Source organism: Brassica napus, chromosome C8, assembly GCF_020379485.1.
Source record: "Brassica napus cultivar Da-Ae chromosome C8, Da-Ae, whole genome shotgun sequence".
NCBI lineage: Eukaryota > Viridiplantae > Streptophyta > Magnoliopsida > Brassicales > Brassicaceae > Brassica > Brassica napus.
In genome coordinates, this window is record NC_063451.1 from 1,350,355 (window position 1) to 1,368,409 (window position 18,055).

An 18,055-nucleotide genomic window follows, 5' to 3' on the forward strand; every position below is an offset into this window, starting at 1 on the left:
TCTTTTCGGTGCCTTCGGTTCTTGGTTTAGGTTGGATCTGCTGATAGAATGACAACCTCGTAATTAATAATCTCTCCACCTTGTCTTGATCTACAACGTGTAGATTTTTCACAGCTACGATTCTACCATCTACAAGCATTCCTTTATACACGGTGCCCTGGCACCTTTTCCAAGCACTCTTGTTGAACTGAAGTTTTCAGTTGCTTTCTTTAGCTCTTTGGAGGTGAATACTTTTGTCTTCTCGATGCTGCCTTCTGTTGAAGTCAACTGTTGTTTCAACAATAAACCTCCATTACGTCTAAATAACTTATTTTTTGCAAATGATCTTCCTTTGCCTTTTGATAAATTTGCATAACAAAAAGGCAACTGCGAAAACCATCATCACACACCCAAAACCTACACATAGTCCTGCAAACCCACAAGAAATGTGAAAAGAATAGTTAATTTTTGTACCACTCAGATAATATGCAATACATGATGTATCAATATAGCAAATATATATGTGATTTTAGTTACCCATGTAACTGGCATAGTCTTGTACTTCTTGAATACGCACTGGTAGCTTCCCGGAGTATTCACACAAGTGCCTCCTTGTGGCCTACAATTTTCGTAGTTTACCCTTGTCGAGTTGGCACTCATCAATATCTAGATGGAACAATGTCACGAAATTGTAATTAGATGATTATAACCTCTTATATATGTATGTATTACTTTGATTGTTATCATTGATTATGATTTGCTACCACCCATATCCGACTTGTTATAAGCTTACATGATATTTACATTACATGGAATATAAGAAACAATACTAAACCTTTACATCCACCCATGATATAGGGGTTACCTATGTAACCCTTGTGGCATGCACAACCTACACTGCTGATCTGATCGTTTTTGTATTATTCACGCATATGCAAGGACTAACGCTAGAGCTGGAGTGCCCCATTGTGCAACCCAAGGAATTGTATAAACGAGAGATTTTTCATCTGAATGGCCCACCTTAGCTGGAGTCTAACATATTGCCTATCGTAAAACCACTTTGGATCAGTTACTTTGCCTTCACGGTACGCTAGAGGGTCTTGATTTTCGTCAGTTAAGAAGGCTACTCGACACCCTCTCTTTCTTGTTACGTTACTAGAGATTTCCTCCATGCTGATACCGACTATTTGTCCAATCTCACTAGGTGGGTCTACTTGGCAGCATTTGTTACCACGGCAGCTTGTATGATCACCTATCTTTCTTGGCTCACAAGTCGAGATGCACCCCACCACTGTGGGGTCAAGATGTGTCAAGGTGGCCTTGTAGTTGCAGCCGATAGCTTGGAAGATGTTTGGAACGGCTAATAGTAAATGGGGATCCAGTAATATTCAAAGGCTCATCAACTTTGTTTCATCGCTGCTGTTGGAACATCCCATGGACGTTATGTTGGTTTTGATGCGAAGTGACCCGTATGATTTGGCATCGTCGAAATTATTTGGATCCGGTAGAGAGATTTTGACAACTTCTTTGTTAATCTTCGGTAGATAGGGGACAAGGTCTCCGGAAGTGGAATTGTTGCATTGAATTGCAAACCATTCGTTGAGATAGCAATCGCTTCCGATCCCGAAAGGATACGGTATTGAGATGCTTCCACAGTGGCTCGGACAAGATGATCTTGAGCGGTGAGATTTGCTGAAGCAAGAATCAAGACAAGTAGTAGTGAGAGATGAGTCATGAGTAGTGGTGCACAGTTCATATTTGTTTTTTTAATATGTTTTCTTCATATCTAAATTCAGCATATACTATATATATAGTGTATATATAATAGTGAGAGCTTGTCACAATTGAATATTCTTACCTCCAATAATGTGTGCGTAAAAGAAAGTTTGAGAAGTCCAATCTCGTGTCCAACGACTGCTATTACAACCACTTCCTAGCAAGTGTAAGCAGTAATATTAATTTATTACTATCTTGTGGTGGGCAAAGTGTCTTACTTAAAAATGATTTTAAATTCGATGAACTGACTCTCATTCCAATCATAATTTATCATCATCTCTTATAATTTTCGTGAATAATTTGTTTTTAGTTTGGTTTATATTTCCAGTAGTTTTAATGTTTTATACCAATTTCTTTGAAAAGGAAATACGAATACAAAGGCAGAGTTAGTGTGTTCTCATGCAAATCATATAAATTTCGATTGGTTGGTTCTTTAGAGCATCAGGATCTAGTTGAACTAATGTGCTGAGTTAGTAGAAAAACGAAGAAGAAAACGTAGATTAATAAACATTAAGATGTAGGTGCAAGTGAGGTAGTCATGATATACAATCAATCTATCTCATTGATCAAGCTCTTCTTCTTAATTAGTCCCAAAGTTGAAGACCTTCTTTTTTGAATTTTACAATTCTTTAACCAATCAGCATTCCCTTGTCAACCAAAGTTTACCGTAGTTAGTAAATTTCTACAGTTATTTAACCAATCAAAATTCTAAAATTTCTACAAGTTGAGAAATATGAATGAAAATCAGTTATAAAAAAAAGTTTACATTAGGTTTTTAGTAAACTATTTGTTTAGTGAGCCGGTAAAACAAAATAAAATAGTTAGATATGGTTCGAATCTGGTTCTCGGATTTTAAGGAGTTTTAAAACAGAACCGGATCTAAACCCTAAACCTCTGTGAAGCCTGAACCGGTTAGTTCATTCAGTCGAAATGTCGTGGAAACTGGAGCTGAGATAGGAGGAAAGCGAGACCCGAGAGAGAAGGAAATTTCATGGCTCCCCTTCGATTTTTTCTCTTCTCCGAAGCTTTCAAAATGTTCGGAGACTACAAAGGAAAGAACCTCTAATTTTTGTTTCTCTTTTTGTAACAATTCATATTAATTAAGTTCAACCAAGATTTCCTCTCTGTAAAAAAAAAAAGTTGTAAAGCCATACCTCGTATGTTTTGTCTTTTAATTTGAAATAGATTTCGATCCGCGCAACGGCACAGATTTTTTTTCATTTATTTTTATATAAATATTTTGTTTTCATTTCTAAAATAATATTTATTATAATATATATGTGTCTATCAATTTTTAAAACATAATAAGTTTCCTGTATATTTTTTTCATTGAATAGATTGTTTCAAACTTTCACATGTATTTGTATCTTTTTCTACATATATATTTTTGGATTATTATTTCATTATTAAAATCGTAACTATATATATAAAGATTAGTAAAATATTGTTTTATTGTCATATTCAAAGATATTGTAACATTTCACAAATTTAGAAAGTTTTTAAAAAATTAAACTTTTAGCTTCATAGATTTATATTATCGAGTAAATAATTAAACATTTAGTTTTTGTTTAATTTTTAAAATAAACTATATAGTTTAAAATTTGTTTTCATTGGTTTAAGGTAGTAAAGATTAATCATTGTTAGATAATATGATTTTTGTTATTTAAAAAAAAAATCTTTATAATTTTAAAAGTTAACATCGACAAATATTTAAATATTTAGCATATAGAGATATAGTATTACAACATTAAATTATATATATTTAATTTATATTATCTATAAATCCAATGAATCATCTATTGTTTAAATCCAATTATTGATAGCCCAATAAAAATTTCTGGTAAGCCCAAAATTTAAATGATAAAATTAGATATTAAATGTTACGTGATTTCTGGGAATAGGTCCATTAGGTCAATTTTTTAAAAACTCACACGTGAATCAAGATTGTGACTTTTATTTTAATATATAAGATGCTCGTTTTCAAAAACAAATAAAAAATAACGACAACCCTATTTTTGTGAATAAGATGATGAGAAATACGACTTGTATTTTTTACCTGTCACTCTGCTTGTTATATGAGTCGTATGCGCTTTGAAAACATAATAAATATCATTCAACTTGGTGCAGATTTAAGAAAAAAACATAATAGTACTTCTTACTTTGATACAAGTGCATACACATGCATACACTTGCTTATTTCATGTTCTTGATACACTAGCGAGAAATTTATAGAGTTATCATTGTATAGTTGATATAGAAGACTTACTAACGAAATCATCTGGTGCTATCGACACGTGGTGATCACCATGTTTGACGAGGAAATAACGGCTCAGCATCTAACCACGAAGTTGTATCATTGTTGTACTGAAACCCTGAAGGTGCACTAAGGCCCACGTTGTTGCTGTAGGATCGCGAAAATCCAAATTGAAAATTACGAAACAAAAAGCATATAAACGATAATATAAAGACTTACAACGTTTAAGAAATCGTAAGGAAATAGACGAATTCACGGAGTCGAGATTTGATCTCTTTTCTTAACTCAATAAATCGCCCGTAATGTGTGACGGTTTTATGCGATTTTTGAATCCCAGGATACAACCGTGATGAGACCGTTTCGCAACAGCAGAATCTACGAACTAACTACTACGATATACTCTCGAGACACTTACTTTAAAGAATAAAATCTAAAGAGTATTTTTTTCTTTTCTAGTGAGAGAAAGTGGTAGTTAGAGAGATGATTGAGTGAGTTGTGAGATGTAAGATTATGGAGAGATCATGGTGGTATTTATAGAGAATTAAACTTGGTCACCAAGTTAGCTTAACTTGGTCACCAAGTTGGCTAAACTTGGCCACCAAGTTGGCTAACTTGGCCACCAAGTTGGCTAACTTGGTCACCAAGTTGGCTAACTTGGTCACCAAGTTGGCTCTTTTTTTTTTTTTTAAGTTATTGAAATCTTAACCCATTAAATTTACTCAGCTTATTGAGCTTGCAAAATGAGTCAAATAATCCCCATAATCATTCACATAAAATCAATCTTTTACTCAGCCCATTAGGATTGCAAAAGATTTTCTATTCACATAACCAATTTATTACACAGCCCATTGGGCTTATAATAAAATTGGTCCAACAATCCCCCACACGAATAGAAATTACTCTAAACACTAAACTAGATAGACTATGACCGACTCTACAACTAGACCTAACAGTAGACTAGACAGACGGACTTTTCGAGAGTATAAGCGAAAAAACTAACTGTATATGATGTAGTAGCGTTTTCCAGCTTTGAACTACTCATTGTTAATATCTGTCGGATTTACTTTTCAGGTGGTGAACATGATGTCTTGAACCCCCCGAAAGTTTATGTAAACCGAGTCAACAGATATAACACAGCTGCGTTTTCTCGTAGAGTTAATTTCTCTATTGTGTTCATTTTGGTCGTGAACTTGCCTGGTTAGTCATGAGTGAACTTGGAGAGTATAGCCTGAACTTCATTCTCCTAGAAACGGCCCTATTTCACACTCACTAAGTGATTGCCATGTGCACCTACCATATACACAATAAAGTACCCTGTAATACTTTATATACATGTATATGAAGGTCATGGTCTTATCTCATTAAAAGCCAATGCTTAACCTTAAATTTACAGGAGCACTATTATCATCTTGGAATATGGGTAGGTTTCAGTGCTTTTATCGGATTTTGTTTGATTTAGTTGTCCATTTGAACCAACTTCTTGGGATCTCCAGTCACGTTGGTAGGGTTTCCATCAAACATCCTTTAGTAATAGGCAATAATCCCATCCCCTTCAATGATTTTAATACTTAATCTCATGTTAAACCTTTGGTAAATAATCCATAAGGTTGTCAGCTGACGTTTTAAGATCACAGTTTCTAATGGTTTTACGTTGTCTTATGTGATGCGACTTACCATTATAGAGAGTATCCAGCTCCTGAGCTATAGCTGATTGACTAAGCGTAGCTGGAGTGGTTTCTCCTACATTGGAATACCTTCCAAAATTATAAAGCCATTCTGCTTCTTCAACTTTTTGACTAAAGCAATGAACTCAGATTACTTTGGAATCTGGCCAATAATGTTTATTTGAGAGATTTCCAAGATATCACTGCATCTCCAAGTGTAAAGACATATCCACTCATGGATTTTGAGTTCTTAGATTCAGATATACAGTTTGCATCACTTTATCCTTCTAAGACTCTTGGTTCTTTACTATAGAGCAGTCTATAACTTATGGTGTATCACAAATAATTTAATACCCTTGTTATGGCTTTCTAGTGTATATGACTTGGATTACTTGTGTAGCGACTTAATACTTTGATCGCATGCGCTAAATCAGGTACTATACAATTGGATAAGTACATTAGACTTCCAATGACCCTTTCATACTCCACTTACGACATTGACTCATCTGCGTTTTTAATTAAGTGTAGTTGAGTGTCTAGTGGAGATTTTTGCAATTCTACCTGAGTAGTTTTTAAACTTCTCAAGTATTTTATTTTTTCAGCATAATGATCCTGAGATAAAATTATCTCGTCAGGAGTCTTTGTGATTTTAATGCTGAGAATAACATTCCCAAGACCCATGTCTTTCATGTTAAACTGACTATGAAGCATGTTCTTGACTTGTTAGATGATATCTCTAGTACTGCCGATGATGAGCATGTCATCAACGTACAAACACAACATAATATACCCACGAGGAGTACATTTGAAGTATATGCATTATCACATTCATTGATGCTTAACTCATTTGACATTATAACATTTTCAACCTTTCATGTCATTGTTTCCAAGCTTTCGCGAGCTTATACAATAACTTCACCCAAATCGATAGACTTTGTGTTCTTAACTCTAGATCTCAAATCCTTCAGGTTGTTTCATGTATATCTCATTTTCTAAATCTTCTTTTACAAATGCAGATTTAACATCCATTTGATGGATTTCCAAGTCTCTTAAGGCTGCAATTGCAATCAGAAGTATGATTGAAATTATTCTCGTCACTGGAGAATAAGTGTCGAAGAAATCTAAACTTTTTTTTTTCCTCGTCACCACAAGTTCGGCCTTGCACTTATGAATTGAGCAATCAAGTTTCAACTTGGTTTTAGGTAGTCATCTACACCCTAGTGCTTTGAACCCTTGAGATAACTCTGTTATTTCGTAGGTATGGTTCTACATTATAGAATCCATTTTACTATTGACTGCTTCTTTCAAAGAAGGTGCGTCAGGTGTAGACATGGCTTCAGTGAAAGATTTTTGGCTCATTCTCAGTGAGAATTACCATTAAAAAATCTTCACCATACGAATTTTTCTGACAAGCTCTTTTGCTTCATCTAGGTTCATCTTTCATTTCTATGCCTCGATTATTGAAGTGTCAGAAGTACTTGCCTCATAACAAGAGGTCATCACATCTCTTTCTTTACGAGTGCGTTTTTGGATATTGTTTATCCTTACATGGAAATATCTGTTCAAAGAACGATGCATTCCTTGACTCCATGATCGTATTAAAATGGATGTCCGGTATATCTGATTTATAAACTAGAAACCTATAAGCACTGTTGTTGTGTGCATAACCGATGAATATACAATCCACGGTTTTCGGTCCAATTAGAACCTTTTTAGGAGGTACTGCTATGACTTTTGCTAAGCACCTCCACATTTTTAGGAGTTAGTGCAACTACTTTTGCCAAGCACCCCCACACTTTGAGGCATTTGTATGAATATACATTACCTATTCAAAGTACATGGCCTTTTGCCAATGTTTGAATGTGGTAAGCAATGCTCCCCCCACACTTCCTGAGTTAATTCAGGATCATGCTTGCATTCATCCTTTAAGAGTTTAGAACTTTTGTTCCGCAACTTCATTATGTTATGGAACATTGACCCAAAACTACACTTCGTTTTTTAGTTTTTATCAAATTGGTTTGAGATTTCACACTATCTCTATATAAACCAATATTGCTACAACATTCGTCAGCCTTGCTACGATGTGTGTCAGCTTTTTGAACATTAGGCTTTCTTAGTTCTTTTGCTCAATCACTTTCGTTTTATGTTCACAATTGTGAATATCATATGTTTTGTGATTTGCATATTTGACTTACTTGAAAGTCAATTTTTTTTTTTGCACCACAAGTTCGGCCTTAAGAGACTTGGAAATCCATCAAATGGATGTTAAATCTGCATTTCTAAAAGAAGATTTAGAAAATGAGATATACATGAAATAACCTGAAGGATTTGAGATCTAGAGTTAAGAACACAAAGTCTATCGACTTGGGTGAAGTTATTGTATAAGCTCGCGAAAGCTTGGAAACAATGACATGAAAGGTTGAAAATGTTATAATGTCAAATGAGTTAAGCATCAATGAATGTGATAATGCATATACTTCAAATGTACTCCTCGTGGGTATATTATGTTGTGTTTGTACGTTGATGACATGCTCATCATCAGCAGTACTAGAGATATCATCCAACAAGTCAAGAACATGCTTCATAGTCAGTTTAACATGAAAGACATGGGTCTTGGGAATGTTATTCTCAGCATTAAAATCACGAAGACTCCTGACGAGATAATTTTATCTCAGGATCATTATGCTGAAAAAATAAAATACTTGAGAAGTTTAAAAACTACTCAAGTAGAATTGCAAAAATCTCCACTAGACACTCAACTACACTTAATTAAAAACGCAGATGAGTCAATGTCGTAAGTGGAGTATGAAAGGGTCATTGGAAGTCTAATGTACTTATCCAATTGTATAGTACCCGATTTAACGCATGCGATCAACGTATTAAGTCGCTACACAAGTAATTCAAGTCATATACACTAGAAAGCCATAACAAGGGTATTAAATTATTTGTGATACACCATAAGTTATAGGCTGCTCTATAGTAAAGAACCAAGAGTCTTAGAAGGATAAAGTGATGCAAACTGTATATCCGAATCTAAGAACTCAAAATCCATGAGTGGATATGTCTTTACACTTGGAGGTGCAGTGATATCTTGGAAATCTCCCAAATAAACATTATTGGCCAGATTCCAAAGTAATCTGAGTTCATTGCTTTAGTCAAAAAGTTGAAGAAGCAGAATGGCTTTATAATTTTGGAAGGTATTCCAATGTTGGAGAAACCACTCCAGCTACGCTTAGTCAATCAGCTATAGCTCAGGAGCTGGATACTCTCTATAATGGTAAGTCGCATCACATAAGACAACGTAAAACCATTAGAAACTGTGATCTCAAAACGTCAGCTGACAACCTTATGGATTATGTACCAAAGGTTTAACATGAGATTAAGTATTAAAATCATTGAAGGGGATGGGATTATTGCCTATTACTAAAGGATGTTTGATAAAAACCCTACCAACATGACTGGAGATCCCAAGAAGTTGGTTCAAAGGGACAACTAAATCAAACAAAATCCGATAAAAGCACTGAAACCTACCCATATTCCAAGATGATAAAAGTGCTCCTGTAAATTTAAGGTTACGCATTGGCTTTTAATGAGATAAGACCATGACCTTCATATACATGTATATAAAGTATTACAGGGTGCTTTATTGTGTATATGGTAGGTGCACATGGCAATCACCTAGTGAGTGTGAAATGAGGCCGTTTCTAGGAGAATGAAGTTCAGGCTATACTCTCCAAGTTCACTCATGACTAACCATGCAAGTTCACGGCCAAAATGAACACAATAGAGAACTTAACTCTACGAGAAAACGCAGCTGTGTTATATCTGTTGACTCGGTTTACATAAACTTTTGGGGGGTTCAAGACATCATGTTCACCACCTGAAAAGTAAATCCGACAGATATTAACAATGAGTAGTTTAAAGCTGGAAAACGCTACTACATCATATACAGTTAGTTTTTTGCTTATACTCTCGAAAAGTCCGTCTGTCTAGTCTAGTGTTAGGTCTAGTTGTAGAGTCGGTTATAGTCTATCTAGTTTAGTGTTTAGAGTAATTTCTATTTATGTGGGGGATTGTTGGACCAATTTTATTATAAGCCCAATGGGTTGTGTAATAAATTGGTTGTGTGAATAGAAAATCATTTACAAGCCTAATGGGCTGAGTAAAAGATTGATTTTATGTGAATGATTATGGGGATTATTTGACTCATTTTGCAAGCTCAATGGGCTGAGTAAATTTAATGGGTTAAGGTTTCAATAACTTAAAAAAAAAAGGAGCCAACTTGGTGGCCAAGTTTAGCCAACTTGGTGGCCAAGTTTAGCCAACTTGGTTTCCAAGTTTAGCTAACTTGGTGACCAAGTTTAATTCTCTATAAATACCACCATGATCTCTCCATAATCTTACATCTCAAAACTCACACAATCATCATCTTTCTAACTACCAATTTCTCTCACTAGAAAAGAAAAAAAATACTCTTTAGATTTTATTCTTTAAAGTAAGTGTCTCGAGAGTATATCATAGTAGTTAGTTCGTAGATTCTGTTTCGGGTGTTGCGAAACGGTCTCATCACGGTTGTATCCTGGGATTCAAAAATTGCATAAAACCGTCACACATTACGGGCGATTATTGAGTTAAGGAAAGAGATCAAATCTTGACTCCGTGAATTCGTCTATTTCCTTACGATTTCTTAAACGTTGTAAGTCTTTATATTATCGTTTATATGCTTTTTGTTTCGTAATTTTCAATCAGGATTTTCGCGGTCCTACAATCCGTGAATTCGTCTATTTTCTTACGATTTCTTAAACGTTGTAAGTCTTTATATTATCGTTTATATGCTTTTTGTTTCGTAATTTTTAATCAGGATTTTCGTGATCCTACAATCTTAACTCAATAAATCGCCCGTAATGTGTGACGGTTTTATGCGATTTTTGAATCCCATGATACAATCGTGATGAGACCGTTTCGCAACACCCGAAACAGAATCAACGAACTAACTACTACGATATACTCTCGAGACACTTACTTTAAAGAATAAAATCTAAAGAGTATATTTTTCTTTTCTAGTGAGAGAAAGTTGTAGTTAGAGAGATGATTGTGTGAGTTGTGAGAAGTAAGATTATGGAGAGATCATGGTGGTATTTATAGAGAATTAAACTTGGTCACCAAGTTAGCTAAACTTGGAAACCAAGTTGGCTAAACTTGGCCACCAAGTTGGCTTAACTTGGCCACCAAGGTGGCTAAACTTGGCCACCAAATTGGCTAAACTTGGCCACCAAGTTGGCTAACTTGGTCACCAAGTTGGCTCCTTTTTTTTTTTTTTAAGTTATTGAAACTTTAACCCATTAAATTTACTCAGCCCATTGAGCTTGCAAAATGAGTCCAATAATCCCCATAATCATTCACATAAAATCAATCTTTTACTCAGCCCATTAGGCTTGCAAAGGATTTTCTATTCACACAACCAATTTATCACACAACCCATTGGGCTTATAATAAAATTGGTCCAACAGTTGCACCCTTCCACACCAATATTAATCTCCGCAGCTACTTCCTCTGCATTGATTCCTTCAACATGAACATGTGAATGTGAATCTCCATTTGGTGAACGAATCCTCTCCAATTCTATTGATACTTCTCTCATGCTTGGTCGACTCCTTCCGTTAAGATTCAGACACCTCCTTGCAAGTTGTGCTGCTGCCATGACTTGCTCCTGATTGCAGTCATCTCTGATCTGAGGGTCAATAATGTCGACAACTCAATTCTCTTCCATTGCAAAAATGAAATAAGTTGCCAGTGTTCTGCTTTGTTGAAACCGCATTAACAAAATGGGCTTCTCTCTAGTGATGAGTTCCACGAGCACAACCCCGAAGTTATAGACATCACTTTTGTCGGTGAATTGGCTAGACTGGAAATATTGCGGATCCACATATCCAGCTGTACCTGAAACTACCGTAGTTAGATGTGTATGATCAACCGTTACCGACCTTGAAGTGCCGAAATCAGCCACTTTAACTCGATATTTTTCGTCCAACATTATGTTTGTAGATTTGTTATCTCTATGAAAAATTGGAGATGCGGCTGCTGAGTGGAGATATGAAAGAGCTCCAGCAATATCTATGACGATGCGCAAACGCATTTCTCAAGTAGTCATCGTGGACTCGTCAATCTCACAGTGAAGATGCTCAAAAAGGTTACCATTAGAAATAAACTCATAAACTAGAAGAGGCACTTCTGTCTCAAGGCAACAGCCTATGAGTTTCACGATGTTTCTGTGGTTGATCTGCGATAGAATGACAACTTCGTTAATGAACTCTTCAAGCTTGTCTTCATCCACAACCGTAGACTTTTTCACAGCTACGATTCTACCATCTACGAGCATTCCCTTATATACGGTACCTTGGCCACCTTGTTGAAGCACTCTAGTTGAATGAAGTTTTCAGTAGCTTTCTCTAACTCTTTCGAGGTGAATACTTTTGTCTTCTCTATGTTGCCTTCAGTTGCAGTCAACTGTTGTTTCAATAGCAAACCTCCATTACGTTTGAATAACTTCTTTTTTGCGGTTGATCTTCCTTTGCTTTTTAATAAATTTGTATAACCACAAAGTTACACCGGAAAACATCAGCACACCAAAACCTACACATAGTCCTGCAAACCCACAAGAAATTTTGAAAAGCGTACTTAATTTGTGTACCACTCAGATACAACAAATAATATACAATAGATGATGTATCAATTTGGATATAAACTGGGTAATGACTTTACATATAGTAATTGGCACAGTCTTGTTCTTCTTGACTACGCACTGGAAGTCTCCTGGAGTATTCACACAAGTGCCTCCTTGTCGCCTACAATACTTGTTATTCGAGTCGAGTTGGCACTCATCGATATCTAGATGAACAACGTCATGAAAGTGTAATTAAATCGATGATGAAGTCTCTTTTATATATATAGGTATTACTTTGATTGTATTCATCCATTATGATTTGCTACCACCTATATAGGACTTGTTAGGCTTACATGATATTTACATTACATAAAGGGAAAAGAAGAAATAATTACTAACCTTTACATCCACCATAATATATGGGTTACCTGTGTAACCATCATTACATGCGCATTCTACATTGCTGCTCCCATCATCTGTATTCGAGCATCCGCAAGGATTAATGCCATCGATATACTGAAGCATTTCATAATGTGCGCATCTCAAGGAGTTGACAAAGGAGAGATTCGTCATGGGAATGGCCCACCGTAGTTGGAGTATAACATATTGCCTATCATAAAACCATTGCAGATCAGTAAATTTGGCCACCGGGTATGCTGGTCGATCTCGATTTTCGTTTGTTAAGAAAGCCACTTGACACCCTCTCTCTCTTGTTTTGTTACTCGAAAATTCCTCCATACTGATACCGACTATCTGTCCAATCCCACTAGGTGGGTCTGCTTGGCAGCATTTGTTACCACGGCAGCTGATATCATGATTCATCTTTTTTGGATCACAAGTCGAGATGCATCCCACCAATCTGGGCTCAAGATGTGTCAAGGTGGCCTTGTAGTTGCAGCCAATAGCGTGGAAGGTGTTGGAACGGCCACTGGTAAACGGCGTGCCAATAAAATTCAAAGGATCACCGAACTTTAGTTGATCGCTGCTGTTGGAACATCCCATGGAAGTTATGTTGGTTTTGATGCGAAGTGACCCATATATACTCCTTTCGCCTGAATATTCTGGATCCGGTAGAAAGATTTTGACAACTTCTTTGTTAATCTTTGGTAGATATGGGACAAGCTCTCCGGAAGTGAAATTGTTGCATTGAATTGCAAACCATTCGTTGAGGTAGCAACCCTTTCCGATCCCGAAAGGATACGGTATTGAGATGTTTCCACAGTGGCTCGGACAAGAAGATGTGGAAGCAGTGAGATCTGCTGAAACAAGAATCAAGACAAGTAGTAGTGAGAGATGAGACCAGAGTAGTAGTGCACACTTCATATTTATTTTGTTTTTTTTTATTTTCTGTCTTCAAAGTTTTCTCTTGTTACCCAACGTTCACGGTACCTTTTAGGGTATATCGTCAATTGACTTGGGCTTAATTGTGAAAAGTCTTTTTGAAGATATAAAGTAATCAGTAAGGCCATCTGCATCGGGCGTGCCTTGGGCCGTCCCTTCTTCTTTATTGGGTCGAAAATAATTCAAAATGAAATTAAAATGGGTGGGATGGGCCGTAAGTAAGGGACAATCGGGCTCGTCCCGAAGGAGATGTGGCATCACGTTATTGGACGATGAAAACGAAGAAGGGACGGTGGTTTCGGCTCATTCGCATTCGGGAAATTGAAATCAAAAATCGAAAAAGGAGAGCTCGATGGCGACGAACTGAAGCATTGAATCGAAGATCGATCCTTTCCAAACGAAAGCGACGACCTGATCTCCTCACTCCACCTGCGTCTTCTCTCTTCCACTGGAGTCTCCGTCGGCGTGTCTTTGCAAATCGAAAGGTCGCAGCTTCCAATCGAGAGGTCGCAGCTTCGAAATCTCAATCCACTTCCGTTCGATTCCGGTCTTGTACGCAAGCTTATGGTGTTGGAGCTGATGCAGTGGACGAATATGTCTGAATTCGTCAATTGGCTTATGGTGTTGGAGCTGATGCAGTGGACGAATATGTCCGAATGGGTGAAACAACTGCTCGACGATGTTTGCACAATTTTTCCGCCGGAATAATCCGCTTGTTTTGCGATGAATACCTAAGACGTCCCACACCGGAAGATCTGCAGAGACTACTATACTTTGGGGAGCAACGTGGGTTCCCAGGGATGATTGAAAGCATCGACTGTATGCATTGAGAGTGTTAGAATTGCCCCACTGCTTGGAAAGGAATGTATTCACGAGGAACCGGAAAACCAACGATTGTCTTAGAGGCGGTGGCATCATATGACCTCTGGATATGACACTCCTTTTTGGAGCTCCAGGTACTATGAACGATCTTAATATTCTCGATCGATCACCCGTTTTTGATGACGTTATTAACGGAATAGCACCACAAGTTAACTTCTATGTTAACAATCATTCGTACAATTTGGCTTATTATCTCACGGATGGTATTTATCCAAAATGGGCTACTTTTATTCAATCTATCTGACTACCACAAACTCATAAGCATTCTGTATTTGCTCAAACCCAAGAAGGTGTGCGAAAAGATGTCGAGCGTGCCTTCGGAGTCCTACAAGCTAGGTTTGCCATTGTTAGAAATCCATCTAACATATGGGATAAACGAAAAATAGGTAATATTATGAGAGCTTGTGTCATACTTCATAATATGATTGTCGAGGATGAACGATCGTCAAGAACTCAGTACAACATTGCTGAATTTCGAGAAAGAGAAGAGGCAGATACCTTTACCGTCAATAATCTGTCACCTCTCGGCACTCCACTTGAACGTCGGACGAACCTTCGGAATCTAGAAACCCATCAACGTTTAAAAAATGATTTGATTGAAAATATATGGAATAAATTTGGACATCTTCCAAATAACATATAGTTTATAAGTTTCTATTTGTATTGGAATAAATATTTGTTTGTTTTTTTAAATTATGATTTTGTGTGTTTTTTTTTAAAAATTATGTAATTTTCTTAATATTTTAATTTTAATGTTAAACTTCTATCATATAAGTTTTATTTAAAACTTCTTTACATATGTTATCACTTATTCAAATAAAAATATTAATTAAATAATAAACTAAGGAACAATCAAAGTCCCACTAATAATCCACTTAGTCCCTTAGCTTAGGTTCTTTAAGATAAAAGTTTAATTAAAAATACTAAGGGACTTGAAACACAATCCCACCATTGTGGTTGTCCTAATTGAATATTCTACCTGACTCCATTAATGTGCGAGCTCTTACAGTACTGGTAAAGATTTTTTTTCTGATAAGAGAAGTAATTGCATTTACAACTACTTCCTACCAAGCGCGAGATGAAACTTTACTATTGTGGGCAATAAAGCAAACAACAACATTCTTGGGAATTTTTTTTCTTGTGTGTGTGTCGATTAACAATGAGATGTAGGTATGTTGTGGGTCCACGTAGTCATGACATACAATGAGATGTATGTTGTGGGTCCTCATTGACTAAAAGCTTTTCTTCTTGGTTAAAAAAAAGACCTTTTTGAATTTCTACAATTCTATTTCTACCTAAAGTTTAGGGTAGTTTTCATTTTCTCTAAATTTTCCAAAACTTAATTGTGACGTAGGAGTGATTGGCAGCTTCGCCTAACATGGATCGGTTATGAAACCAAAAACCTAAAGTATATAAATTAAAGTGTTATGGACCAAGTATTAATTTACAAAGGTATGGGATGTATTTCGAAAGAAGTTATAAATACAGGGACTAGAATGTAAATTTGAAGACATACATCTCCTCTCATAGATTAATGTTTGATCCAAAAATGGTGTTTATGCTGAAATGTTTGTTAAATCAATACAATAAAAGAATCTAAGAATAAAAATTAGATTCTTGAGTCTTGGGAGAAATCTTTAGGTAAAATCAAATGGAAAAAGAATATAAAAGAGATTTTATTGATTGAAGGTTCATCACCAAGATGATTACAAGGGTAAAGTGAACCTTTAAATACAAAATCTCTATGAAAATATGTTCTTAAAGTCTAAGAAGAGGAGAAGATCCTTTCTCATAAAGAGGTAGCTCCTTATTTATAGAAAGATGAAGTCTAGGGCTTCCTAACCATATGAGCCTAGTTCAATATCTAATGGGCCTTGAGGAGGATGTAAATCCATCCCCAACAGTAAGTCCCCCAAGTTCGTTGAGAGAGATGAAATCGATCTCTACGAAGTTTACGAATAGGGTTTATTAGACAATGAACTAGACACACTCAAGCCTATGACGGTTTAGGCGAGTTTATTTCGAACTTGTGCCTAGTAAAAAGCGAATTTCCTTTAAACTCGTGCTTAGCGAAAGACGAGTTTACTTGACTCATGCTAAGACAGAGGCGAGTTTACTGAGAACTCGTGCCTAGTGGAAGGAGAGCTTCTGTAAACTCATGCCTAGCCAAAGATGAGTTTTTGTAAACTCGTGTCTAACAATAAGCGAGTCGACCGCAAACTCGTGCCTAATAAAAAGCAAGTTCAATTTAAACTCGTGCCTAAAATACACGTTTACCGAACTATTGCCGATCCGAAGTCTCGTGTTGAGATCGTGTGTGCCAAGCAAGCTGTTGGCTTGTGTGTTCGTCAGGCTATGATGGCGTTGAAAAACGTGCTGGCTTGTGCTGTTTGTTCTGCTCCCGACAAGCTCGTAGCCGAAAGCTCATCTTTCGAAGCGTGAGGACATGACGGTGGCAACCGCTTGTTGATTCTCTTTGGCCCAACGATCACTGGCTCACAAAAAACATGATCATGATCAGATTAGTATAAACCAAAAGAAACAGGCAACTTTTGCATAACCCACGAACATGATAACTGCTAACTATTAATATCATCTCATCAAGGTTATACGAGAATGAAATGGTTAAAGTTTTTTTTTTTTTTTAAATAATAAACCACAGCTATGATCTTCACCATGAGACATATGTATAATATAAAGGTGATTAAAGCATGTGATGATTTAGTGAGAGGGCTTATCTTTAGTGTGGAGAAGAAAGAAGTGTCTGAGGACGTGGTTGTCGAGAAGGAAGTAATAAATCAAACTATTCTTATATCCACTTGCAGAGAATCTTGACTCGTGCAGTTGAGGTTGCTGAGCTCTGATTTTCACAGAAGCTTGTAATAACCACTATAGAGACACGGATGAACTGTGATGAATCCGTGTGTTACAAATTGATCTTCTCACAACATCGTCGCGACCATTGCATCCTCTGCCGAGATCGTGTTTGCTGCTCAACATTTCTGGTTGTACAGAGCTTTTGAAGACGTGATGGTGGTGAAGTGTAAGAAGCCGGTGCGTAGATCGAAGCGTTACTGCCAAGGCCGTCACGTGATTGCTTCTGTCCAAGAAGCTAAACTTAACGACGGGTTGGAATGTGTTTTGAGCGGTAAACAATCTTGTGAAGCCAGGCTTGTGTAGAACTCTGGTCCGTGAGCTTATCTTGCAAGATCGAGCTCCATCGTTGCAGTCTTGCGAGATCAGGAGATGAGCTTGTTCTTACCGAACTCTTTTCCTCTCCTGTTCGTGCCAGTTGCGGAGAGAAACAAACGAGCACAAGAGACGGGGAAACTCGCAAAGGAACTTGAAAGAAGCTCAAGGCTTTCGTCTGAGGCAACCATCTTCTTCAACCTAAGCTCCTCGAGACCCACTCGGGCCATAGCTAATGCATCAATCCAAGGGTGAACGAAGCCTCCCCATTCGTAAGGAACCAGGTTGAAGTCAGCGAAGTGAGGC

At 36.8% G+C, this 18,055-nt stretch overlaps 1 protein-coding gene, 1 long non-coding RNA gene and 1 pseudogene across 2 annotated transcripts; all 3 read right to left on the reverse strand.

Moving 5' to 3' along the window:
• Nucleotides 1-1,731: 1,731 nt before the first annotated feature.
• On the reverse strand, nucleotides 1,732-5,830 carry LOC125591584. The gene is made up of 3 exons (XR_007327659.1): nucleotides 4,229-5,830; nucleotides 4,022-4,156; nucleotides 1,732-1,912 (listed from the first exon to the last, which is right to left on the reverse strand). It is a non-coding gene; the product is annotated as an uncharacterized LOC125591584 (long non-coding RNA).
• A 2,182-nt stretch (nucleotides 5,831-8,012) lies between these two features.
• Nucleotides 8,013-12,108, reverse strand: LOC125591583 (annotated as a pseudogene).
• LOC106430203 (wall-associated receptor kinase-like 9) lies at nucleotides 12,087-14,486 on the reverse strand. The gene has a single exon (XM_048766038.1). It carries the CDS (start codon nucleotides 13,658-13,660, stop codon nucleotides 12,698-12,700), a length of 963 nt encoding a protein of 320 aa, XP_048621995.1. The 5' UTR covers nucleotides 13,661-14,486; the 3' UTR covers nucleotides 12,087-12,697.
• Nucleotides 14,487-18,055: the final 3,569 nt, after the last annotated feature.

Bases quoted from the DNA above. Each gene is read 5' to 3' on its own strand.
- LOC106430203 (XM_048766038.1), bottom strand. From the start codon at position 13,660: ATGAAGTGTGCACTACTACTCTGGTCTCATCTCTCACTACTACTTGTC.